The sequence below is a fragment of the Anolis sagrei genome, chromosome X, assembly GCF_037176765.1.
Source record: "Anolis sagrei isolate rAnoSag1 chromosome X, rAnoSag1.mat, whole genome shotgun sequence".
In the NCBI taxonomy this organism is placed as follows: Eukaryota; Metazoa; Chordata; class Lepidosauria; order Squamata; family Dactyloidae; genus Anolis; species Anolis sagrei.
In genome coordinates, this window is record NC_090034.1 from 24,012,861 (window position 1) to 24,040,272 (window position 27,412).

General features: G+C 40.8%; 1 protein-coding gene across 2 annotated transcripts in view; it reads right to left on the reverse strand.

The window, feature by feature from the left end:
* The window catches only part of SHISA9 (shisa family member 9), a 264,332-nt gene that overhangs the window by 14,040 nt on the left and 222,880 nt on the right, over positions 1-27,412 (reverse strand). For both annotated transcript variants that reach the window (XM_060786350.2, XM_060786349.2), the window contains exon 3: positions 2,011-2,166. In XM_060786350.2, the coding sequence (XP_060642333.1) occupies positions 2,011-2,166 (156 nt within the window). The remainder of the gene's footprint in view (positions 1-2,010; positions 2,167-27,412) is intronic.

A 27,412-nucleotide genomic window follows, 5' to 3' on the forward strand; every position in this document is an offset into this window, starting at 1 on the left:
TGACAGTTTTGCTTTCTTTCACATTCAGTTTTTTGTCAACGCGCTCACATTCTTTTTCATTTGAATATATTTGCAAACTTGCTCAAATTTCTATTGAAGCTGAACTAACCAACCACCAATGGCCAGACTGAACAGATACATCTATTATCTGCTCATGTCCGATTTCTGGGCCATTAAACATTGAAAAATGAATTATGTCCACTGTGATTCAGTACCACAATCGTGGGTGCAATCAAAGTTAATTGGACCTGGAAAGCAAAACGGATTCAGTTCTTTCCAATCTTGAATATGATTTGGAGGGCATTTTTGTAAATTCAATGTTAAAAAAAGATATGTGTAATGATGGATTTTCTGACATGCCAGCTACTATATTTCATCACATAAGTCATACATGTTTTTAAAAATAGAGGTGCGACTATTATGCAAGGAAATTGCCTTTATTCTCTAGTTTCTGTTGTTTATTTTTTTAAAATGCATTACCTCCAAAAAAGGAGGAGGAGAAGGATGATCCAGCTTCAAATAAACTTCTATGTTTTTGTTTACTTGTTCTTTCAAACTACAGAGCCATCAGGGGTTGATTCTCCCTTCCTTCTTTCTCTGAAGTATAAAATGGAGGTATCTGAAGCTCCACTCTTCTTTCTTCTTACTCCAAAGCAGGGCAGTTTAAAAACTGGAAATGGAGATCTCTCGGAAATGGAACTCAGATCTTCCCTCCTTTATCCAAATAACTTAATTCCAGGTTTTGTAAACTGCAGTACCACAAGGGAGGGAGGGAGGAGCTTCGGAGACCTCGATTTTGTAGTTTTTAAACTGCTTTGCCTTCAGAGAAAGGAAAAATATAGGGTCCACGGCTTAAACTGCTAGCTACAGAAAATCTTGCTGACCGGAAGGTTTGCCGTTCAAACCGCAGGTCGAAGTGAGCTCCTACCATCAGCCCTAGCTTCTGCTTACCCAGCAGTTTGAAAACAGCAATGTGAGTAGATAAATAGGTACTGCTTTGACGGAGAGGTAAATGGCGCCCCTAGAGACATGCTGGCAATTCGATCACAAAGGCATCCATGGACAACAGGCTCCTCAGTGTTGAAAAATGGAACAACCTCATCTTCCCATGGCCAAGTCAAGCATAGTCTCCAGATGCCAGAGATGGAAAAGAAGGAAGCCTTGCTTCTGTCTATGTACTGTTTGTCTTTGTTGTTAATTGCATAATGCAGTGGTTCCCAACCTTTTTTTGACCAGGGACCACTTGACCAGGACCACTCTCCAACATTAGTACCAAAAGGGGTACCAATCAGTTTTTGGTCAACTCTAGATTCGGTTTGGTTATTTGGGGTGTTGATTCAGAAAATTGCATTGGATAGACCACATCAGCTGTAGTTTCCGATACAGAACATATGCTACCCAGTAGTCGCCATCTGCTCGCCCACAGAAAACCATATTTAATAAGCCTCAGCACTATAAGAGTGTTTTGCGAGACCAGTCACTCTAGTTACAACAGTGTAGTAACGGTGAGGCTGAGGACCATATTATAGTTTTTGCAGACCACTCTTGGTCCATAGATCACAGGTTGGGAACCACTGGTATAATGGCATCGAATGTTTGCCATATATGTACTCTAATCCACTCTGAGCCCACTCTGGGAGATAGAGTGGAATATAAATAAAGTATATCATTATTAAGGAAGGGAAAATCAGCCCAAAATGGGGGTGCGACTATTATGTGAGAAGAACAAAAATTCTCATTTTTTAAAACTCAAAAATGGGTGTGTGACTATTATATGTCATGGCAATGAAATATGGTAGTAGATAATGTGCTTTTCACATCATAATTATTCAACTGATTAATTAATCAATATCCTCATAATTCCTTGGATTTTGAATTTCTTTCTCGCCCAGTACCCAGCAAACCTGTTCATCATAATCATTCTTATCATTCAGACTATGAAACAAGCACCGTGATATTAAGCTTGCTGATAAGATTGGGTAACAAGGATTTGCTTGTTCATTTGCTTACCTACTGCTTTCAAGGATGCGTACTTGTTGAGCTCCTTTCCCGGTGGCTGCTGTTCATATGGATTCGTAATCTGTCCCATGTTTGGGTATGAGTGGGGGTGCGTCAGCTGAGGGAGAAGGGGCGACACTGGCACCACGTTATTCATTTGTGTTGCATCTGCAGGAAAAAAATAAGAGAGAGAAATATCTAATTAAAACAAATTAAAATCTAAATCATTTCATACCACAGCAAAATCAAGACAATAAATAAAGAACGCCACTCAGAAACAGGGGAACTCCAAACAGCAAACAATATTTTTTTTGTATGTTTCTGTGTAGTGGGTTAAACTGCTAAGCTGCAGAACTTGCTGACCAGAAGGTTGGTGGTTCAAATCTGTGGGACGGGGTGAGCTCCCACTGTTAGCCTCAGCTTCTGCCAACCTAGTAGTTCGAAAACATGCAAATGTAAGTATATCAATAGGTACTGCTTCAGCAGGAAGGTAATGGTACTCTGTGCAGTCATGCCAGTCACATGATCTAGGAGGTGTCTACGAACAGCGTTGGCTCTTCGGCTTAGAAATGAAGATGAGCACCATCCCCAGAGTCAGACTCGACTAGACTTAATGTCATGGGAAACCTTTCTCTTTACCTTACATTGCAGACAGTCTTGTGTCCAGCCTGAAGCAGTTACTTATGCATTTATGTCAGATAACACACTCTTCTCTCACTTTCCCATTCTCCTTAAATAAATGAAACTGTTCGTCAGCAGAGACACACTGATCTGGCTTGTCTCTGAAATAAGCTTGACGGGATGTCAGAAGTCTAACCTCTTACCTTCAAAGAAGGACTTGTCACCGTTTTCAACCCAAGAAAGCTTTCACTTCAAAAACCCCGACAACACTCAGAATGACCCGACTTTTAGGGAAAACTTACTCATTCCTGCATAGCTACAGAAATCCAGCCAAAATGGGGAGAAGTTGAAATTAGTTTGCTTGTTTATCCCATAGAGAAGAAAGATGAGCATATTTTCCAAATTCTTTACTTTTACTGAAGGGAAATTAGATGAATCTGGCAAGCTTTGATTAGTACAAGTTGAGTATCCCTTATCTAAAATGCTTGGGATCATGTTTAGGATTTTGGATTTCCCCCCGTATTTCCATATATGCACATGATGAGATAGGGGGTCAGGTTGGTGCAGCGGGCTTAACCGCTGAGTTGCTGAGTTGTTGACTTGTCAGTTTGAAAGGGTGAGCTCCCATTGTTAGCCCCAGCTTCTACCAACCTAGCAGTTCAAAAACATACAAATCTGTGCAGATCAACAGGTACTGCTTTGGTGGGAAGGTTCAAGCAGTGCTTCAAGCAGTCATGCCAGCCACATGACCTAGGAGGTGTCTACGGACAATGCCGGTTCTTCAGTTTAGAAATTGAGATGAGCACCACCCCTCAGAGTCGGAATCGACTAGACTTAATGTTGAGGGGAAACCTATACCTTTACTTTATATAATGAGATATTTTGGCAATATGACCCAAAATTCGTACGAGTTTCATATACACTTTATATACACACTGGAAGGCATCTTCATGCAATATTTTAAAAATAATTTTGTGCATGAAATGTGCATACACTGAACCATCAGAAAACAGAGCTTAGCCTGTGAATAATTTTGGATTTTGGGGTAATTTGGAATTCCAAATTGATCAAGCTGCAAGTAATACTGCAATTAACATCACATCTATGATTCTATCTTCCCCTTCCTAAATGCTTTTAAACTAGCCATAATATCATAATGCTCTACCTATACTATGATTGAAAAAATAACCCTGCTTATGTTCCTAGAATATTTAAATCAAGTCACATTTGGAGCTATCTAGTATTTGCTGCATTGGATATATATGCAAACCATCCTTGGAAAATTCCACACTTTGTTATGTCCATTCATATAAGACACAGTAAAGCAGATAGTGAGAATGTTCTGTTACATTGAGATCTTATTCCAACTATTTACTTGCTAAGTTAATTGTAATAAGAATATCTTCAGCATGTGTAAATTCACAACTAACCAATATTTTATTTTTAGTTCCAGAAATACAGTAGAAAGAAGAAGAAAAATGCAGCTCCCGGTATTTTAGTTCTGCCTTTGACTTCAAAAGTTAGTTCCATCCCAAAACTTCCTCCAGAGTGAAGGCAAATGGATGGCCATCACAAAACAAACTGTATTAACTAAGAGTACAAGGGAGATGTCTACTTGCCCACTGTTCATAATTTCTATATAATGACAAAAAATTGCCTTGGAATATTGTACAGTTTCTGTCTTGATTGTGTGTTTAGTACTACAGGGGGATTTGTATTCAGTCTTTTTGACTTAGAACAATATTTTGGGTGTCTTACTGCAGACGGTAAAAAGCAAAATCTCAAATACCAGGACATTGATGCACGGAACATGGGAAGCAAACAAAAGTAACCCATTGATTCCTGCCATTAAAGCCTTTGACAATACACAGAACTAACTTGGTTCTTAACACTGGAGAGCAAATATGGAACATCGTTACCTTCCCGCCAAGGCTGTACCTATTGATCTACTCACATTTGCATGTTTTCGAACTGCTAGGTTGGCAGAAACTGGACCTAACAGCGGGAGCTCACCCCGCTCCCCAGATTCAAACCACCAACCTTTCGGTCAGCAAGTTTGGCAGCTCAGTGGTTTAACCCGCTGAGCCACCAGGGGGCCCAAGAACACACCTACAGAACCTGTTTTGTAACTTGGGGACTGCCTGTACCATAATAATAAGTAACTTGCTTTCCAGCTTGCTGTAAGGACCTAGGACAGCAAAAGGAGATAATAAAGGGTGGGCTGAGGATCAAGTTCATTGGATGGTGGATCACACCATCTTCAGTCCTCTGAATGAGGCTGGTGACTCACAAACCACTTGGGGAATACCCTATGGGCATTTCATGATGAAAAAGCCAGGTGCTACCTTGCTGGTCCCAGTCTGTGCATCCAGGACAAAGGGGAGACTTGCAAACCTACTGGTTGGAATTGCAAGAGGGAGATTCACCACTATGTTGTTGGGAATATATCTTTATGTCCAGAAGTCCTGAATTGGGACTGATCTTGCATGCATCTTCTGACACCGACTTCACTGCTCCATTTGGCATTCCAAATCTCACACATTTTAATTGCTTCTAAAATGTTTATGTCTCCTCCTCCCACTCCCCACTTTGCTTTCAGCTTATTTCAGTTGCTGCAAACTGAGTTCAAAATTCAAAATGAATTATCCATATCCATATCCATCAAATCTAATACACACCTCAATTTCCAAAACCCTGAAACCAAAAGAAAAAAGGGGAAAAAAAGTATTTGCTGGCAAATGTCATGTGTAGCAGCAAAAAGTGTACTCTTTGTCATCTGACCAAAAAAGATGTGCATATTATAATTGCTGTATACTTAGAATTCCTTCTTTAAAAACAAAAGTGTTAGAGTTCCCCTTGTCTGGAGTTCCCTGGTTTGTGAATTTTGTTTTTTATTTACTGTTATAATTTCATAGGTTTTTTTGAGTACTGGTAGCTAGATTTTGTTCATTTTCATGGTTTCTTCCTTTCTGTTGAAATTGTCCACATGCTTGTAAAATTATAACAGTAAATAAAAAACAAAACTCAGACAAAGGGAACTCCAGACAAGAAACAATCAGGAACACCTAATCACCTCTCAGCAAAGGAATTTCCCAGGAGTAACAAGCCACACCTAAAAACTGTCAGGCCATCAAATGCTAATCAAGGTGGCCAATTCACACCTAGTTCCAACAGACGAGAGTTCTTTCTCCCACCCTGGACCTTCCACAGATACATAAACCCGATTTTCCAACAATCTTCGCAACCTCTGAGGATGCCTGCTATAGATGCAGGCACAACGTCAGGAGAGAACACTTCTAGAACATGGCCATACAGCCCAAAAACCTACAACAACCCAGTGATTCTGGCCATGAAAGCCTTCGATAACTTTGAGGGGAGGCTTGAAGAAGGTTGCTATTTCCAACATTTAACCTTTCCTAGTTTATATATTCTTCCCCATTAATGGTTTTTTGGGGGGCATCTTAAACACACTACGGCGTCACTTGATCATATGTGTTCCTCTTTCCATCTATGAATATTGGTGGGCATGTCGCTTAGACCAAATTGACTCTATTAGGACTTTTCTTACTGCCTGCCATTTGCCCTCCCAGCTCTCGCCTCACTTGGGGTCAACTTAAGGCTGGTCACTTGAATGACCTTTCCTTCCTAAAAAAGACTTTCACCCCCCTCCCCTTTTGCAGTTTTGCAAAACTTCTACATAATCAATTCAGGTATGATTTTTTCCTGCTATTTCAACGGGAACTCTACGTTTGATCTCACGGCGCTTGGTCTCAAAGGTAGTCAAGGTATTCTGGTGTTTCAACTCCATGCTATTTTGGGACCATTTTTTTTCCTAAAGCCTTTTACGTGATCAATACGGGCGGCATCTAGACAAGAGATGTTTTGCCACGATGATGACCTACTTCTATTTTGGGATGTTAGAAGGGCATTTTTAGTAAGACTGCTTTGCTAGTAAAGGGGACACTAATGAACAATGTACTTTTTGGTACATAAAAGTGAAAGCAGACATTTAATGGAGTGTGATTGGTTTTTTTTAATGTTCCCAGTCTCAGCAGACTGACAGTAGGAATTTTCTGCATCAAGAGGGATCACTAACATTGTTTCCAAACAGGCTGAAGGAGCTGGTATACAAGCAAACAAAATATGTGCCGGAATAATAATGTTTATGTTTATTTATACCCTGCTTTATCACTCTTGAAGGAGACTTGAAGTATCTTACATTAAAAGTATTACCACACAATTTAAAATATACAAATATGCAAACATTAAAACTAAATTAAATGTAACAGTATTTTAAAAATTCAGTTATATCGCAGTAATCAGCGAAACCAGGTGCGGGGGCCGGATGTGGCCCCTTGAGCTCTTTTCTCAGGCCCTCCACTCTCTCACTATCCTCTCCTTCCTTTCTTCTCTCTTTCCTTCCTTCTTCCCTCCCTTCCTTCCCTTCCTTTCTTCATAGAATCATAGAATAATAGAATCCTAGAGTTGGAAGAGACCTCATGGGCCATCCAGTCCAACCCCCTGCCAAGAAGCAGGAATATTGCATTCAAATCACCCCTGACAGATGGCCATCCAGCCTCTGTTTAAAAGCTTCCAAAGAAGGAGCCTCCACCACACTCCGGGGCAGAGAGTTCCACTGCTGAACAGCTCTCACAGTCAGGAAGTTCTTCCTTGTGTTCAGATGGAATCTCCTTTCTTGTAGTTTGAAGCCATTGTTCCGCGTCCTAGTCTCAAGGGCAGAAGAAAACAAGCTTGCTCCCTTCTCCCTGTGGCTTCCTCTCACCTTTCCCTTCCACCCTTTCATCCTTCGCTCTTTCCTTCCACCTTCCCTTTTGTCTTTTCTTCCTTCTCTCCTCCCTCTCCTCCCTCTTTCTCCCTCTCTCCATTCCCTTCCACCCTTTCGTCCTTCCTCCCTTCCCTCTCTCCCTCCCTCCCTCCCTCCCTCTCTCCCTCCCTCCCTCCCTCCCTCCATTCCTTCCTTTTCTTCCGCGCTCAGGAGTAGCAATATGGGGTCTAATAGATACACTCCAGTGGTGCAATGGGTTAAACCCTTGTGCCGGCAGGACTGAAGACCGACAGGTCGGAGGTTCAAATTTGGGAAGAGTGTGGGTGAGCTCCCTCTGTCAGCTCCAGCTCCCCATGCGGGGACATGACAGAAGCCTCCCACAAGGATGGTAAAACATTAAAACATCTGGGTGTCCCCTGGGCAACGTCCTTGCAGACAGCTAATTCTCTCACACCAGAAGTGACTTGCAGTTTCTCAAGCCGCTCCTGACACACACACACAAATGATACACTTTTTCTCTCCTGTCCACCATCTCCTCCTGACCAAGACCAACCCTTTGGGGATCCAAATGTTTCATGTCTTTCCTTCACTTTCTGAGAGAGGAAAGGGCAGGGAGAGGACTTAGGGAAGACCCCTCTCTCCTAGCTCACCCAACCTGCTCCAGCCCGCCATGCGGCCCCCAAGTTAGAAAGTTTGCCCATGCTTGATATCTAGTCTGCATTGCAGATGTGTATGTTTGTAGCTGCATTACACTGCAGTTTAGCTTGCTATAATTTCATATACCAAGCTTGGGCGACTCTACATACTAGGAAACTATTTGCAAAGCAAGCAAATAATTTCTCCTTTCCCCCTCTTCTGCCTTTCAAAAATAGCTCAATAGGACAGAAATAGGGGGTCGGAGCCTTTTTATATACTTTTCCAGATGTGAGCTGTCAAAGAAAACAACCACAGAATTGGCTTGCTCATACACACATACATACATTCATATTGCTCTTGTGGAAAATGTGTTAGCTTTTCCACAGGAGCAACAGATGACACTTGCTTTCCTCAAGAAAAGAGTTCTAAGCTGTGAGTGCTTGGCTCGGGGTGGTTCCAAGGACCAGGATGGAAAATAGGAAGGTGCAGATGGGAATCTACGTATTTGTATTCTGGTTTGAAACAATGATGTAGGCTGCAACCAATGCTCTGCAGAAGGTTTCCAACACGTGGATGAAGGCCGCTCGGATGATGGTTTTCTGCCTCCCCTCCCCATGGCTGTGATGACCAGGACTGTGTTCCGACTGGTGGAAGGAGATTCCAGTTATGATGTTCACTACCATGGCACAACCGGAGGTGATAAGCATGGCACTCCCTTTGATTTTGTAGTTGCCTGAGAGGAGCCGTTGCACCGCCAAGTAGACCAAGATGCCAGTCACCACTCAAATAGATAGCACAGACAAGAGGGCTCCCAACATTTCTACATGATGCCAGCCAAAATTCATGGTTTTGGTGGGAGGATGAGACAACATCCAGAGAGAGAAAAGACTGATCATCGGTTAGGAGATGGGCAGTGTAGACAACCATAGCTGAATATAAGTAAAACATCAAAGTATGTTTGACATAACCACAGTAGCCAATGTGGTTATGTAGCAAAAGCAAAAGGACCTAAGTATACGCTCCTGATAGCTTCCTTACTGTTTAATAGAAAATATTCCTCTTTATGGACTGCAGCCCACTTGAAACACATCATGAAATCAGTTTGGCTAGATCTACACTGCCAAACAATTCAACTACATTGAGCTACATTACATAGGTCTAACCTGAGCATGTAATACAGTTCAGACTGCATTATTTGGCAATATAGATCTAGCCTTTGTTGTCTCAATTACCAAATCACTCTCTCTCTCTCTCTCTCTCTATATATATATATATATATATATTGTCTGTAAGAATAAGATTGAATTCAAATGCAAAAAAGATGCAGTGCTTAACTGTAGTCATGAGCCACACTAGATAGGAGTTAAATAAAAACATCATAGCATTTTTTGTTATTAATTGGAATAGAACAAGAAAACAACATTAGAATACATTATCTGTGAAATAAAACATTTAATCTGTATTTCAGAGGGAAACTACAAATGGTCTCCTATACTCTGAGATTCCTACCATTTGCTCTTATTTTGCTTTGTAAATTTCCTTCAACTTAAGTGATGATATAACCCTAACCCTAATGCCTGTATGTGACAACATTTCCAGATAGGTCAGCCTGTATTGCATCAACAATGTTCATGGCTGCTTTTATATGGGTTGTTTCTCCCCATTTATTCCCACAAAAGGCATGTAACATAAGTTTAACTAAGAACGAATGATTCAAGATCTCCCAATAAACTTGTTATATAAGATCTGAACCTTGAGATAAGTGGCTCCTAGACAACTTGTGTCAAGGCTGAAATACAGTTAGAGAAAAACAATAACACAATTGATTTGCCTCCATATTTACACACTATATGGAGTTTGCATAACATCCAGATTAGGAAACCTCCTTTGGAGCAGAGGATATTCTATTCTATTTTACAGTTCTACCTTATTTTGACGTTTCCACTTCAAATCCTACACTGATTCTTAGTGACTACTTTGTTATATAAGGGGGGGCATCACAGTTTAGAGGCAGAACATATACAGAAAGTCCTAAGTTCAAGTCCTGTCATTTTTAGTTAAAAGGATGACATATTAGGTGAGCCGAAAGGGTTCTGTTTTGATTCCCTTAAGATACGATTAGAAATCCAATTACTCCACGAGGGTATGTGTTTTTTAAGCTTATAGCCATCCCAAGGTGAACCCATCATGGGTTCTCTTTGCAATACTTGTTCAGGTGACTTTTTGCCATGGCTTTCCTGAGAGGCAGAGAGAGTTGGTTTTCATGGCTGATCTCCAGAGACATTTTCCACCATTCAAACTACTACTACACCATTTTGGCTCTGTCCCACTCTGAATAGTCAGCCAGAGGGGAGTTCAGGAAGCTAAAGTAATAAGTCTAGCCAATAACAACAGTACAATATCAAGATGTAGTGAATAATGAGGACTGCAGATATAAGGATATGTGCCCAGTGAGCGTAAACTATACCGAGTGAGCCAGGAGAAGAAACACTCACCAAGTTGAAGACAAGCCACAGAGGTTTATTCAATTCTGCTATGCTTCGACAACTCAGGCTCCTTCTATATTGCCATATAAAATCCAATTTATCTGCTTTGGACTGGATTATATGGCAGTGTACACTTATATAATCCAGTTCAATGCAGATGATGTGGATTATCTGATTAAATAATCTGGATTATATGGCAGTGTAGAGGGGACCAAAGAGGCAGTAACTCAGAACAAAACCTCAGGAGAGGAACCATCAAGCAGTTTTGGGGGTGGGTGGGGGGTGGTGGTGTCATATATCCAAGATGTACAACAACAAGGTCAGGTTGTCTAGAAGGACTTTCCACAACACTCAACCTGATACTATTTAAACCACTGGTTTCCAGGTGCTTTGGACTTTAGATCTCACAATTCCTTATAGCTGGTAGGCTGACTGGGATTTCTGGGAATTGGAGTCCAAAACAACTAGAGGACCAAAGATTGGGAAGCATTGATTTAAAGACAGCAACTAATGAATGTCTGGACTACAAATCCCAGAATCCTTCAACAAGCATAATCGAGGGACTGCTGACTTAAAGTAACTTTTCCAAACTTGCACCATAGGCTTAAGTTGTCTCCTCTCAGGAGAGCTTGGAGGTCTTTCCTCTACTCCCTTTCTTGCTTAACTGGAGGAGGACTTGGCAGTTTAGTAGACTCAAATACTGGAGGGGGACTCGGCTGCCATAAGTCTTCTTCATGGTCTGAGGAAGATGAATTTTCCAGGTCTGTAATTATAGACAATCCTTGAGTTACACACATCTGGCTTATTTAGAACTCCTAGTTACAAAACCGGGTGAGACAAGAGGAAATCTGTCTCTTGGAAAGGAAATCCACTCCTAGAAAAGTCTCCGCTGAAGCTTGATCACTAATCCTTGTTTCAGGACAACACAAAATGTTCAAAATCCAGTTGTCATAGGGACAGAAAGTGAGGTGAAACCTGATCAGGAGCACAAACAGGAAAACAAATGTTACAGGGATATTACCCTTCACTATGCCATCGAGAACTAATATATTTAAAATCCTTCCTTGGAGGCTGTTAAATAGAGGCCGCATGACTATCTGTCAGAGGTGCTTTGATTGTGCTTTTCTAGCATGACAGGGAGTTGAACTGGATAGCCCATGTAGTGGGCTATCCAACTCTAGTTCTGTGATTCCATGATAAAGCGTTGTGTTTTGTTTTTTTATGAGATAGTGAGATTTACGTCCCAAAAAGTGAATTTAGCCTTAGTTTTTATCAAGACTATTTTTCTCAAGCTGGACCTTGAAAGTCCTTCTCTGCAACCAGAATTGCAAACATTTAAAATCATTTATGAAAATGATCCTCTTAATAGGAGAAGGCATAAGGGATTTATGATCATAAAGCAAAATTTCCATAATTAATATCAAAGAGTTTTAATTCAAAATTGTAATGGATTCTTAATGCTAAACTGTCCTTAATATTATGGTAAAATATGTTAATGCTAGTCTGGGTTGATAGATGAAAAGATGAAAATTGTAATCTATCGCCTGTCGTTCTTGTGCCATCTAAGATTATGCTATTATCAGTATTTAATCAATGTGATTTATTGCATCAACATATGAAATACATTCATTTTCACCTAGTATTCCTGAATAATCATAAATAGAAATCAGAAATGTCCAATATCAAAATTAGAAGATGCTCGAGCGTTCATCTAGACCAACTGTTTTCTCAATACAGGATTTCCAATGAGAGGTATGAATCTTGCATCTCTAAAAGGTAGTTCTGTTTGAATATATTCAGCCTATACTAGTGAAGGAAATAAATGTTTGCAGTTCTTTGTTCAAAAAGTAGAACTGAATATGTTTTTTTTCAAAGGAATGAATCAAAGCCTGGAGAAATTACCAGTGTTTTTTATATTGAGTAAATGCTATTTTAGACTGTAAGTCGCTCGGAGCAACTTGGTGGAGAGCGACTAATTAAGAAATGAAGTGAAGTGAAGTGTTTCATCACACAATGGTTGCACTCCCATTTTTGGAATGGAAACATTGGTATTTGTATTTTCCTCATATAATGGTCGCAGAGCCATTTGGGGCTCCTTCCTTCTTTCTCAGAAGGCAAAGCAGTTTAAATATTATGAAGTCGAGGTCTCTGAAACTTGAGTCTTCCCTCCTTCCTCCTTTATCTAAAGAATGCCAGTTCAGATTTGTAAATTGTCTTGCCTTCAGAGAAAGAAGGAAGAAAGTGGAAATAGTAAAGGGGAATCTTCCCTCCTTTCTCTGTAGTAAGGTTTTTTTAAACCACAAACAAACAGGAATGAAGTTGTTTGTTTGAGGGTGGATAATCTGTCCTCCTCCTCCCCTTTTAGTGTTAAAGCAGTTTATTTATTTATTTTAAAATCCAGAAACTGAAGAATCAAAGGCAGATTATTTTTCATCGCATAATCAAAAAGGGCGGGGGAGTGAGATGATCATGCGATGCAATAAAGTACTCTTAAATTTGGTGCATATCTTCTTTGAAATAGCAATTAAAGTTCTAGTTTACTCACCAGGTCTAACTATAGACTCTACCACCAACATTCTCCCATCGCACTGTTTACTCTTCCATCTCTTCTCCTCTTTCTTTGGCTTCACGTTGTATCATCACAGTGTACCATTCACTTGATTCTCACAAAACCTCTTGGGCCACTCTGTCACCCATTTATCTCTTGCCTTATCTCACACCTTTACAATAAGCTCCACACTTGTTGTGCCCCTCTGAAATGCACTACCAAATGCAGAGGCCTTAAGTAGACTGGGTTAACACTGAAGCAGTTGAAGAAAGATTTCTTCTGGGATGCAGTAATGATTAAAGGAAGGAAATTAATTACAGAAATACTAAAAGGAATGTATGGTGAAATGGGCTGCAATAAGATTATACAATAAGATTAGAGAAATGGGAAAAAATCTGGAACAAAAACCTGAAATTTACATACTCTCACGATCTTAAAGAAATCTGGTATAAGATGATGTACCAATGATATGTGACAACACAAAAACTATTAAAATTCTACCCAAACTTAAGTGATAAATGCTCGAAATGCGAAGAACAGACAGGAACCCATTTTCATATGTGGTGGACCTGTAATGTGCAAAATAATATTGGAGAGCACTCTATCAGAAAATCCAGAACATAATGAATATAAGATTTCAATTCAAACCTGAATACTTTCTACTAGAAATCACAGATTTTGAAATAAACAAGGACAAAGAGAAACTACTCACATACTGTACCTCACAACAGCAGCCTGAGTAATCTATGCTCAGAAATGGAGATTGAAAGAAATACCAACAACTGATCAATGGATGTTAAAAATAATGTACATAATAAAAATGGACAAATGGACACTTTTAATATTGTAGAACTTCCTTGGGGGGGGGGGGATCAAAAGACTGGTCACCATTAGGACAATACATGAAGCAAGAAAAAATAAACTAGACAGTCACATGCAACCTTTGAACAAAATAATTTTTTTCCAGAGGATGGAAAGTCAGAGAAGAAATAGCAAAGACTACAAATAAAATAATAAATGAACTATGGAAACAGTTGTGGGGAAAATTGGAAGCCAACTCTCTCCCCTTCCTATCCTCCCCTAAACCTCCCCCCCCCCTTTTCTTCTTTTTCCTCATCCCTTTCACACTTCCTTTATTATTCTTGACAGTTTTCTCTTAATAAAAATTATTTAAAAAAGAAACCAGATACACAGATCAGCATGAAGATAAACCAATACATTTTCCCTGGAAAGGAAATCATTCAAGCGTAATCGTTCCAACGATAATGCTTGAATGCTGTGTCTTGCCTTGCTCTGCCAAGTGCCCAGAAGCTATTTATCAAGCACATCTTTCCAGAGGAAGTAGGAAAAAATAATCCTTGGATCAGATCGATCTGCAGTAGGGGACCTTTGTGGACTCTGTCCCAGCTTCCAGCCGGTTTGTGGGATGCCTGTGTAGGCAATGTGAAACAAACAGAATTTCTTTAATTCACATTGTGCTCCAGATTGAATGGCTGCATAGAAGCAATCTGAGCTCCCAAATCCACCATCGTTATCTCAATTTTTTTTCTCGTATTAAACAGACTAATTTATGTGGAAGCACTATTTTTTATTTCTCCTGAAACCCTTGCCAATCTTCTGCAAATCACTCACAGATCTACCACTGATCTCCATTCTTGCTGGATCTCACTTAACTACAAGCCCCAGAATTCTGCAGGAGGCAGCCACAGGATTTCAAATGGGATCCATACTCTTTAAGCTCTAGTGTGATTGGGCCCTTTGTGAATGCAGAATGAACACTGCAAAGGGTAAACACACACATGCTTTAACAAAATGCACATTTTGTACTCAAGTGCATATTCAAGATGAAACAAATGAAAAGCCTTCTTTGGAAAATGCTCCTCTGAGACAAACTTGATTTTGCATGCTAATGTGCATTTTGTAGAACAGTTGGATTATCTCAGAAGGGATTTCCCTGGAACCCAACTGCGCCATAAGAAGTTGTAATCTGATTAATTCCTCCATAGGAGTAAGTACTACTGCAATCAGTGCAAATCACTTCTGGGAAGATGGGGCTGCATGTTTCCAATGCCAAAAGATCACTACTTTATTGTTCTCCATCAAATAATGTTGGGGGCTTTATCAAGCTACAACTTCCAGAATGCTGTAGCATTGAGGCACAGCAGCTAAAGTCATGCCAAACTGCATTATATATACAGTGTAGAAGCACCTCTAGAGCCAGGTGACAGAGTCTTGTTTGAAGGTATATCAGACCATATTAATTCTAAAGCTCTTCCGTTGGGTGAGGAGGACTTGGAAAAAACCTCCAAAGGACATTTAAATGTTATTTTCTAGAGTTCAGTTACTATTTTACAGTATTTTGAGCAAGAAGGGTGACCGTATTTACAGTAGACTATTGTGTCCACTTCAATGCAGCTAGATGTGCCAAAGAGTAGTTCTTTCCGGGTTGCTCTGAGTTTTCCCGGCTGTCTGGTGATGTTTCAGAAGCATCCTGACATTTCGCCCACATCTATGGCAGTCATCCTCATAGGTTGTGAGGTCTGTTGGATACTAGAAAGTGAGGATTATATATCTGTAGAATAATGTCCAGGGTGGGAGAAATAACTCTTGTCTGTTGGAGGCAAGTGAGAATGTTGCACTTGATTAGCTTGATTAGCATTGAATAGCTTTGCAGCTTCAAAACCTGGCTGCTTCCTGTCTGGGGGGAATCTTATGTTGGGAGGTGTTAGCTGGCCCTGGTTGTTTCCTGTCTGGAATTCCTCCCTTTTTAAACTTTATTTACTGTCCTGATTCTAGAGGTTTTTTTAATACTAGTAGTCAGATTTTGTTCATTTTCACGGTTTCCTCCTTTCTGTTGAATTTGTCCACATGCTTGTGGATTTCCATGGGTTCTTTGTGTAGTCTAACACTTGTAGAGTGGTCCAGCATTTCTGTGTTCTCAAATAATAGGCTGTGTCCAGGTTGGTTCATCAGGTGCTCTGCTGTGGCTGACTTCTCTGCTTGAATTAGTCTGCAGTGCCATTCGTGTCCTTTGATTCGTGTTTGGGCAATCCTGCTGCGTTTGGGGATCCCTATGTAGAGTTGTCCATAGCTGCATTGTATACAGTAGACTCCTACAGAAGTGTCCTCTGCTGAACGTAGCATTTGTTGGATTTTCTTAGTGGGTCTGTAGATAGTTTGTGGGTTGTGTTTCTTCATCAGCTACCCTATGCACTCAGTGGATCACTTTTCCTCTGGGTGTATCTTTGTCTTGACTCTTGTGGCTTCTTCTTGGTCTTGCAGCACTTCTGATACCTGCGGTGGAATCTCCATTGGCCTGTACAACCCAGTTGAGGTGGTTCAGTTTGTCTTGGAGGAGGTGGGGTTCGCAGGTTCTTTTTGCACTGTCTACCAGGGCTTTAATTGTGCTTCCTTTTTGACCTGGGTGATGGTTGGAGTTTTACTGTATGTATCTATCCATTACGTAGCTCTCCTTTAAACTGTGTGGCCCAATTGTTGATTCGGTTTGCGAATGGCTAGGACTAGGAGTAGTTCTCTCCTCTGCCGCAGTTTGTTACAGCATAATGCAGGGCTGGGCAACTGAGATCATAGATTATTTTAGCTTAGTGTGGGATACTACATTTTTCAAATCCTTTAAAAACCAGTGGGAAAGGAAAGCTTTTCCTGTTAAGAGAGGCTTTCCTGGGGGAAACCACTTTTAATTATAGACTCTGCAACAGATGCCTTTTCAATCTCTTCCTCCCAGACAAATGGTTCCTCCCACCTCTAATTTCACAAACACACAAATTATCAATATAGCAAAGAAGAATTAATTCCTAGTATGAATTATTTTTTCTCATTCTTTCCATTCTGATTTGTGTTTGTTTTTAATAATTGTATATATTTTTATATTTTGGGGCTTAGTCTTACTGGTTTTTGCAGCCAAAAGGAGTGGTTCCACATTTTCGCTTCTCCAATGGTTTTATTAATCCTCTGTGTGTACAAGGTCTGCACAATGCCGCGGGAAAGAAACGATAAACTGCCAAAGTTGAATATGGGGAAGGATTGTTTGAAAGTGCCATTGGATTGTTTGAAAGTGCCACTGGAGAGTGCTATAACCCTTTCTCTCATGTGGTGGGAATACACTGTACAACTGAAAAATTCTGAATAGGAACTTGCAGGTGAAACCAGAATTGGATTTCTTGCAAGTATTAGATGATCAACATGGACAGAAATGTGGAAGAAATCTACAATATATGATTGTGCCTGCAAGAATCCTGTATGCACAAAAGCGAAAAGTCTAGAGGTCCATCAACAGAAGCAGAGTTGTTGAAAATTTATGACTTAGCTGAGGCTGACAAATTTCATTTGAGGAAACACAACAGAGAAATTTGCTCAAGTCTGGCCACCAGCTGTGACATTTAAGAAGTGGAAATGGAAGAGAAATCAAAATCATCAAAGGTTTGGAAACTGAAACCTATGAAGAACCGCTGAGGGATTTGGGTATGTTTAGCTTGGTGAAAAGAATCATAGATTCTAGAGTTGGAAGAGAACTCGTGGGCCATCCAGTCCAACCCCATTCTGCCAAGAAGCAGGAAAATCACATTCAAAGCACCCCTGATAGATGACCACATCCAGCCTCTGTTTAAAAGCCTCCAAACAGAGAGCCTCCACCCAGGGCTGTAGCCAGAAAAAAAATTCGGGAGGGGTGGTAGGGTCACGCTGCAGCAAAGAGCACAGCAGGGGACAGAGCAGCCTTTAATAGTCTGCAGCTCCGCCCTTGTCAACCACCTCCACCAAGTCTGGCCTCCTTAATGAGAGCATTCAAACCCCCCCCCCCCCCCCAACGTGGTTGCTTCACTACATCGGCTATTGCTGCAAGTAATGACAGTGTGAATAAATTGTCAATTTTTGCTCGAGATAATGCTTGCAGTTCTGGAGGGACTCTTAATTTTTTGCATCTCATAGACTTAGCAGGGGGATTTGGTTAACCAGTTAAAATTCATGAGTAAACCAGGTTGTTTTTTTTAACCTCAAAAATTTTGAGGGGGGGGTTGAACCCCTAAAACTCCCCCCTGGCTACAGGCCTGCCTCCACCATACTCTGGGGCAGGGAGTTCCATTGCTGAACAGCTCTCACAGTTAGAAAGTTCTTCCTTGTGTTCAAGTAGAATCTCCTTTCCTGTAGTTTGAAGCCATTGTTCTACACACTAGTCTTCAGGGCAGCAGAAAACAAGTTTGCTCCCTCCGCTCTGTGATTTCCCCTCACCTCTTGATACATGGCCCTCATCATGTCTCCTCTCAGCCTTCTCTTCTGCAGGCTAAACATGCCCAGCATTTTCAGTTGCACCTCCAGACCCTTGATCATTTGAGTCGCCCTCCTCTGGACACATTCCAGCTTGTCAACATCTCCCTTCAATCCAGTGCCCAGAATTGGACACAACATGATTCCAGGTGTGGTCTGACCAAGGCAGAATAGAGGGGTAGCATGACTTCCTTGGATCTAGATACTATACTCCTGTTTGTACAGGCCAAAATCCCATTGGCTTTTTTAGCTGCCGCATGACATTGTTGGCTCATGTTTATCTTTTTGTCCATGAGGACTCAAAAGATCTTTTTCACACGTACTGCTGTTGAGCCAGGTATCCCCCATTCTGTATCTTTGCATTTCATTTTTTCTGCCTAAGTGGAGTATTTTACATTTGTCTCTGTTGAACTTCATTTTATTAGTTTTGGCCAGTCATCTCTCTAATCCATTAAGATCGTTTTGAATTCTGCTCCTGTCTTCTGGAGTATTGCCTCTCCCTCCCAATTTGCTCCCACCTGCAAACTTGACGATCATGCCTTCAAACCCTTCTTCTAAGTCATTAATAAAGATGTTGAACAGAACCAGGCCCAGGACGCAACCCTGCGGCACTCCGCTCGTCACTTCTTTCCAGAATGAAGAGGAAGCATTGGGGAGAATCACCGTCTGGGTTCGTTTGCTTAACCAATTGCAGATCCAGTCGTTTTGCCTAGCCCACATTTGACTAGTTTTTTTGCCAGGAGGTCATGGGGGATCTTGTTGAAGGAAGGCCTTGCCGATATCCAGATATGCTACATTCCCCTCATTCCCTGTATGTACCCAGCTTGCAAATCAAGGCTGAGAGAAAGGGCCATGATAGCCATGTTTGAATATTCGAGGAGGGGACAAGCTTGTTTTCTGCTGCTATGGAGATTAGAACAAGGAGCAATGGACTCAAAGTTTAGGAAAAAGAGATTCCATCTAAATATGAGGAAGAACTCCCTGACTGGAAGAGCTGTTCAATGGTTAAATATGCTGCTTCTTTGGAGTGTGGTTGTGTCTCCTTCTTTCTCTGAAGGTCTTTAAGCGGAGACTGGACTGCCATCTGTCGGGGGTGCTTTGATGGTGTCCTCCTGCATGACAGAAGAGGGTTGGACTGGATGGCTCTTGGGGTCTCTTCCAACTCTTCTATGATTCTGAGATTAATGCAAAACAAAGAAAATCCAAAGAAAGACATATCCTAATTGTACCTCTTACATCGTAAGAGCACAAACTGTGCCGCTGGGAGAGGGCAATGCACATCCAAGGAGACAGAAATGAAGGCTGACACCTATGGAGTGGGAAATCATCCACAGGGCAGTGTTCCTGTTGTACCTCAGCACTGCATTGGAATATGTTTGAGAGCCCCTAAGGCCTGTCCTCCAAGTGACCCTCACTTTGCAAGCTTTCTCAGGAGTTTAAAACATACACTTTATTCTGCATGTTATTCAAAGTGGCTATTTCAAGTCATTCCAATCCTATATGGCAAGTAAAACATTGCAGATATAAGCTTCCAATATTCAACCACTTGCTTTTGCATTGTTGCAGGCATTGTTCCTCTGCCTCAAACTCATTTAATTGAGAATTAGAAAGAGAGGAAGCATCCATAACAACAGAAGCCTAATATTTCTCTTCTAGGGATCGGATAAATCAGAGCTCCCTCCACCTCCACCATCCAAAATCTGATAGAGAGATGTTTTTAAAAAGAAAAATGGAGAAAATAAGCCACAAACATTATCTCTTCCTTCTCTTTAGAGTCCTGACGGGTATTTGAAAATGTTGGAGGGCTATGTATATTCCTCTAAAATGATCAGACCTTCTGATCTAGAGGAGAAACTTCAGGAGAAAGAGGGTCATCAGAAGGTGGTCTTGGATTGTAGCATCAAGATGGCAATGGTTCAATGTCAATGTCAAGAGAAACTCCTAGTGGGCATATCGTTTAAGTCCATATAGTAATTTTTCAAGGAAAGGAAGAGACGAACTCTATAAAGGTTGTTGTAGACTTCCCAACATTTAGCTATTTCCATCCTTACTGTCACTAATAGAATGGAAACAAAGTCTTTATGTTCCAAGAAGGCTTTTTTTGCCCTCTGAATGTTTTCAGAAGAAAAAAGGTTTTCACACTGATAGATTCTTTGGTTTGACATTTTGGTTACAATATTAAATACCTCTCCCCCAAAGAGGCTGAGCACTGCGAAATGTAACCATACTTTCTTCAACATGACCGCAAGAAGGTGTTAATACACAAAAGTCTCCTGGAGTTATATGCCACTCAGATACAATTTTGTGCTGCCAGGATTGATGGAAATTGCACCCCAAACCAACTGGAAGGCCACAAACGTTGCCACGAGCAATATATAAATAAATACAAGGAGAATGTACCTTATTAAGAAATTAGTTTGTCATAGAGATCTTGTATTGGAGAATCATGTGGGGCCTCGGTAGCACAGCGGTTCAAACCCATAGCTGCAGGAAACAGACTGGAGGTTAGCAGTTCGAAGCCGCAAGTCGGGGTGAGATCCTGGCTGTCAGTCCTATCTTCTGCCTACCTAGCAGTTTGAAAGCATGTAATGTGAATAGATCAATAGATACTACTTTGGCAGGGAGGTAAAAGGGTGCTCCATGCAGACATGCTGGCAACGATCGGAGAAAATCTATGGACAACATGCTCCTTGGCATGGAGAAATGGAACAAGAACACCTTCCCATGGCCAGAGTTGAGCATCGCCTCCAAGACGCCGGAGATGGAACCTTTACCTCTGTATGTGTACTGCATGTCTTTGTTACCTTGTAAAATGGTATTGAATGTTTGCCTTATATATGTAAACTGTAATCTGCTCTGAGTCCCTCCAGGGAGATAATGCAGAATATAAATAAAGTGTATTATTATTATTATTATTATTATTATTATTATTATTATTATTTGTTGTTGTTGTTGTTGTTGTTGTTGTTGTTGTTGTGGCTGTGTGTCTTCAAGTAGTTTCTGATTAATGGCGACCCTAAAGCACATTGAACACAAGGAGTTTCATGGCAAAACGTGTCCAGACAGAGTTGGCCATTCTTTTCGTTGGTCTTAGGCTGGAAGACTCTGACTTGACCAAAGTTGCTTAGGGCATATCATGTGGCTACACAGGCACTCAATCAGTGGCTGATACCAGGTGAGAACTCCCCCCTGGGCACACCCAGAAATTTAATCAGTGGCTGATACCAGGTGAGAAACTCCCCACTGGGAACACAGAAAACTGGGCAACCTGGAAGGCACTGAACAGGCTGTGCTCTGGCACCACAAGATGCAGAGCCAACCTTAAGAAATGGGGCTACAAAGTGGCGTCCACGACATGCGAGTGCGGAAAAGAGCAAACCACAGACCACCTACTACAATGCAACCTGAGCTCTTCCACATACACAATGGAGGACCTCCTTATAGCAACATCAGAGGCACTCCAGGTGGCCAGCTTCTGGTCAAAAGAAATTTAGGATAATGCAAAGTTTTTACCTTTGTTTGTTGTTTTTCCATACAGTATAACTGCATCCTCAATTTGCTTCTGACCCGATAAATATAAATGATCTCCTGCCTTCACCGTTTGATTGGAAACAAATACTCTGAAGGTTTTTGGGCTAATTAATAAGAGGGAATGACAAGTTCCTTCCCAGGTTCCTTTGCTAACCCCAGGGTAAACCACATCATCTTGTATTCTTTGTATGGCGAATGTCAACTCTACACCAATTTCTATGGCAGTTGAGATGTACCCTTAGTGAGTAACCACAGCTGACTGAGGATTAGAACCATGGTCTTACATGGTCCCATTCCAATACTACAACCTCTGACTCTGTCCCATAAATATTAAAAGCAAGGTGCAGCCTGTAAAAGAGATGGAAAGCCTAATTCAATAGCAACTTGGCTATAAAGACAGGGAGTTAAAGTTGCCAAGTATCCAACTCTGGAAAAAGGGAAAAATATTAAACAAACAAATAAACAAGAAACCTATCCTCCACAAGTAGTATTCATCTCCATTTTGGGGGAGATTCTGTTATCCTATGTGCCAGTTATGAGTTTCCACTGTGGTTTCTAGACACATATTCTTTTCAATTGCCTGGTTTTCAGCCTTATATTTGCCATCCATAATTATAGTACCAGGGGACTGTGCCTAACCGGATTCACTTTCGCGCTCCCCCTCCTTCTGCTTTCCCAAAGAAGATCAAACAAATTTAAACGGATCAATAACTGAGAGCTATTCTCAGTTCTCCTCCTCTGTTTTTATGTTGCACGCATTTTAAACTAAAATGTTTTATATTATGGAATGTTTAATACATGACTTTACACGGCACAGTCTGAAAGGTCCTAGACATGCTTTAATGGGGAAACCTATCTGAAAATGTAACAATTAGAAAATCTAGCTTCCCTTTCAAAGGGGGAGTCCCCGGTGACGCAATGGGTTAAACCCTTTTGCCGGCAGGACTGAAAACTGACAGATCATAGGTTCGAATCCAGGGAGAGTGCGGATGAGCTCCCTCTGTCAACTCCAGCTCCCCATATGGGGACATGAGAGAAGTCTCCCACAAGGATGGTAAAAACATCAAAACATTCAGGCATCCCCTGGGCAATGTCCTTGCAGACGGCCAATTCTCTCACACCAGAAGCAACTTGCAGTTTCTCAAGTCGCTCCAGACGCAAGTTTCTTTTTAAGAGATACGGTATGTATTGTTTCTTTTAATGTCAAAAGTAGTAAAATGGGCAAAAATTCTGAAGAATTATTCTTTCAAGAGAAGTACATAATAGGAAATGTTGTGATACTGCATCAGTCTCTGTTTGGAGACTAATTTGGAACAAGAAGACAAGGAAAGCTTAAGGACATGAGCATCTCTTTAATAAAAGTTGTCCACTTAAAATTGATGAAATAGTAATAGTAATAATAATAATAATAATAATAATAATAATATATTCAACTTTCTCCCTCTTCAGGGACTCTAGACATTAAGTCTAGTCGTGTCCAACTCTGGGGGGTGGTGCTTATCTCCATTTCTAAACTAAAGAGCCGGCGTTGTCCACAGATACCTCCTAGGTCATGAGAGTTTCTTTTGATCTACTCACATTTGCATGTTTTTGAACTGCTAGGTTGGCAGAAGCTGGGGCTAATAGTGGGAGCTCAACCTGCTCCCCGGATTCAAACCGCCGACCTTTCAGGCAGCAAGTTCAGCAGCTCATCGGTTTAACCCGCTGTGCCACCAGGGACTCAAAGTAGCATATAAATAAGTTCCTAAAAAATAAGTGGAAAACTAATGAATCAGCTGATGCAACCCTGGACATTGAACAAAATAAATACATGAAATCATTGTTGCCAATTCTCAAGGACATAGCCATTGGAGAAGTAATAATCTTGTATTGAATATACCTTTGCTAAATTATGCAATCCTAATTTTTTTTTACTGAGATATCCCATTTAACATGCACATAAAAACTCAATCAAGAGCCAGCAATTTTTAATAACTATCTGCAGAAGATGGCAGAACTTAATGATCTGGAGCTAAATATAATTCAAACTTCTTTGCTATTCACCAAGACTTATTATTTTGAAAATAACAACAGAAACCCCTGGCTCCCAGCTAGAGCCGTTTATTAAAAGGCAGGGAAAAAGGCATCCATCATTAGAGTCCAAGAATCCTTAAAACCTTATAAAGAAACAGCCCTAGGATTCTGTGAGTTTTGGGGATGGAACAGCCTTACCCTGTTTAGCCAATAGGTTCTAAATATAAATAAGCAACAAATCTAATCGCTAAACATATGCAAAACACAATTCACTCTATATGTTTGGGGTTTTTTTTAAAAGAGGTCTATGCATAATTTTTGCGAGCCACACTTAATTCTTTTTTTCACAATTCATTTTACACGACATGGCCATAGAGTCCTATTGCTCTTTATTCGTTAATTTTAACCATTTTTCTTTTTTTTCCCTGGCCAAACTGTTTGCAATTATAATGCAAATTACTGATTTTAATATTATGATATTTGTGGATGAAACACACACTGATTATTCCATTTTGTACTGTATTCCACAAAGTTTGTGCTTGAGAACCGTACAATCAAGTAACTGGTACAAAAATGTGCACAAGGTTTTTAGTTAGTTTATGATTTCGTGTTTATAATTAGGGGTCAGGCTTAACACAGCAGGTTAAACCGCTAAACTGCAGAAAATCCTGCTGATCGAAAGGCTGGGTCGAGGTAAGCTCCCGCCTTCAGCCCCAGCTTCTGCTCACCTAGCAGATCGAAAAGAGAAATATGAGTAGATAAATAGCTACCGCTGTAAGCGGAGAGGTAATAAAAGATAACCATAAGGACATACCGGTGATTTGATTGGGAGAATGTCTACGGACGACAAAAGTTCCTCGGCATGGAAGATGGAGTGATGGCACCCCCCACCCCAGTGGCTGGAGTCAAGCACAGCCTCCAGATGCCGGAAATGGAAAAAGGTGGGAAAGCCTTTACTTCTGTTTATGTATTGTCTGTCCTTGTTAATGGCATTGGGATAAAGCAGAATATAAATAACTTCTTCTTCTTCTTCTTCTTCTTCTTCTTCTTCTTCTTCTTCTTCTTCTTCTTCTTCTTCTTCTTATTGGGCCACATTCATAGCTGTCCAGAACCGCATATGGCCCATGGGCCGCAGGTTCGACAAGCCTGCTTTTTAGCATGCTGGAATTATTTATGTTGGCATGGTGGATTTATCGTCAGCAGCACAGGGAGTGTATAACAGCCAGAAGCCGCAAAGTTGTTGCCCGGGACGAAGGGACACCGCATGAAGAGGAAGGAAGGCAACTCCTGGGATATGTTGATAGCTGACAAACAGAGAATCACCTGAATGTAGTGGGAATCTTTTTGCTAACTGGCAAATGGAGTGGAAGACTGTATAAAAATTGAATTGCTTTACCTATAAATATTGTATAACTGTTCACCTTCAGCTCTAACTACAACCTTGTACTGAAATCAACTCTTTTCTCTCAAATAAAAGTTGCTGCAGGGATTGTGAGCTAGGGATTGCCTATACATGACAGTAACTATCTAACACTCTGGATGATTCTGATGTTCAGAACGGTGCATGATATTACTCTTGATTAATAGTAATAATAATAATATTTTATTTTCTCAACTAGGATTGTCTGTACATGACAGTATTTATTATTATTTCTCGCACTTCTACCCCGCCCTTCTCAACCCCCGACGGGGGACTCAGGGCGGCTTACAAAAAGGCACAATTCAATGGCAGCACAACAACAAAGTAAGAAATAAAACATATATAAACAGCAATTAAGTCAATTAAAACAATTAAAAACAATCCAGTAGCAATCTACACAATACTGTGGATGATTCTGAAGGTTCATAGCGATGCAAGTTATTATTCTGAACAACAACAACTTGGGAAGTGTCCAACATGCGATCCAATATGACAGCCAGCATAGTGATCTTGTTTTCTGTGTACTAATTTTTATTGTGGTTCTGATAATAATAATAATAATAATAATAATAATAATAATAATAACCTGCCTCCTCATGGTTCGAGGCAGGTTGCAATATAGTTAAAGCACACAGCTAAAAAGCAATATCATTAAAATACACAGAGCTGAGGTCAACACTAATCTTAATTAAGTTACAATTTATAGTTTAAAATTGACTGGGTGGGCTTGCCAGAAGAGATAGTTCTTCAGTTATGTCTCATATCTATCAGACAGATGGAAAACTATTTAACCTCAGAAAACTGAAAGCCAAAACCAAGGTCACAACAACATCTGTTATAGAACTCCAATATACTGATGATAACATAGTCTGTGCACATTCAGAAGAAGACTTACAAGCCACTCTACAAGCCTTTGCAGAAGTATACAAGAAGCTCGGCCTCTCACTGAACATTGATAAAACCAAAGTGTTGTTCCGGCAGTCACTAGACAATCCCTCTGCAATGCCAGAAATACAGCTTAACGGTGTAACATTAGAAAATGTTGACCATTTACGCTCTCTTGGCAGCCACTTATCCACAAAAGTCAATATTGACACTGAAATACAACACCACCTGAGCTCTGCGAGTGCAGCATTCTTCCAAATGAAGCAGAGAGTGTTTGAGGATCGGGACATTTGTAGGGAAACCAAGATACTTGTTTATAAAGCAATTGTCCTCCCAACCACATTATACGCCTGCGAAATGTGGGCAGTCTACCGACATCACATTCAACTCCTGGAAGGACTCCGAAAAATCCTGCAAATCTCTTAGGAAGACAAGTGGACAAATGTCAGTGTACTGGAAAAAGCAAAGACCACCAGCACCGAAGCAATGCTCCTACGCCATCAACTCTGCTGAACTGGTCACATTGTCTGAATGGCCGATCGCTGACTCCCAAAGCAATTACCATACTCCCAACTCAAGAACGGAAAACAGAATGTTGGTGGACAGGAAAAGAGATTTAAAGATGGGCTGAAAGCTAACCTCAAAACCTGTGGCATAGACACCGAGTGTGAACTGGGAAGCCCTGGCCCTTGAGTGTTCTAACTGGAGCTCAGCTGTGACCAGCAGTGCTGTGGAATTTGAAGAAGCACTAATGGAGGGTGAAAGGGAGAAACATACCAAGAGGAAGGTGCATCAAGCCAACCCTGAACTGGGACTGCCTTCTACCTGGAAAGTGATGCCATCACTGTGCAAATCAAGAATAGGGCTCCAAAGTCACCTACATAGGCAGGCCCCATCCCTCTTGGTTTTTAGAAACTTAAGACCTGGCTTTTTACGCAGGCGTTTGGTGAATAGGAAACCACAGAATGAGACTCTAACAGCTTGAATAATGGACTATGGATTTTGGAAAACAATTTGGATATGAGACCATGACTTGGCATTTTATATGTGGTTTCTAATCTGTTTGATAGATTGGTATGAGTTTTAATTGTTTATATGCTTAGATAGTTTATATTTTTATGAGATGTGTTTTATTGTTACCTGTGCAGCACTGAATTTTTGCCGGATTTGTAAGCCGCCTTGAGTCCCCTCTTGGGTCGAGAAAG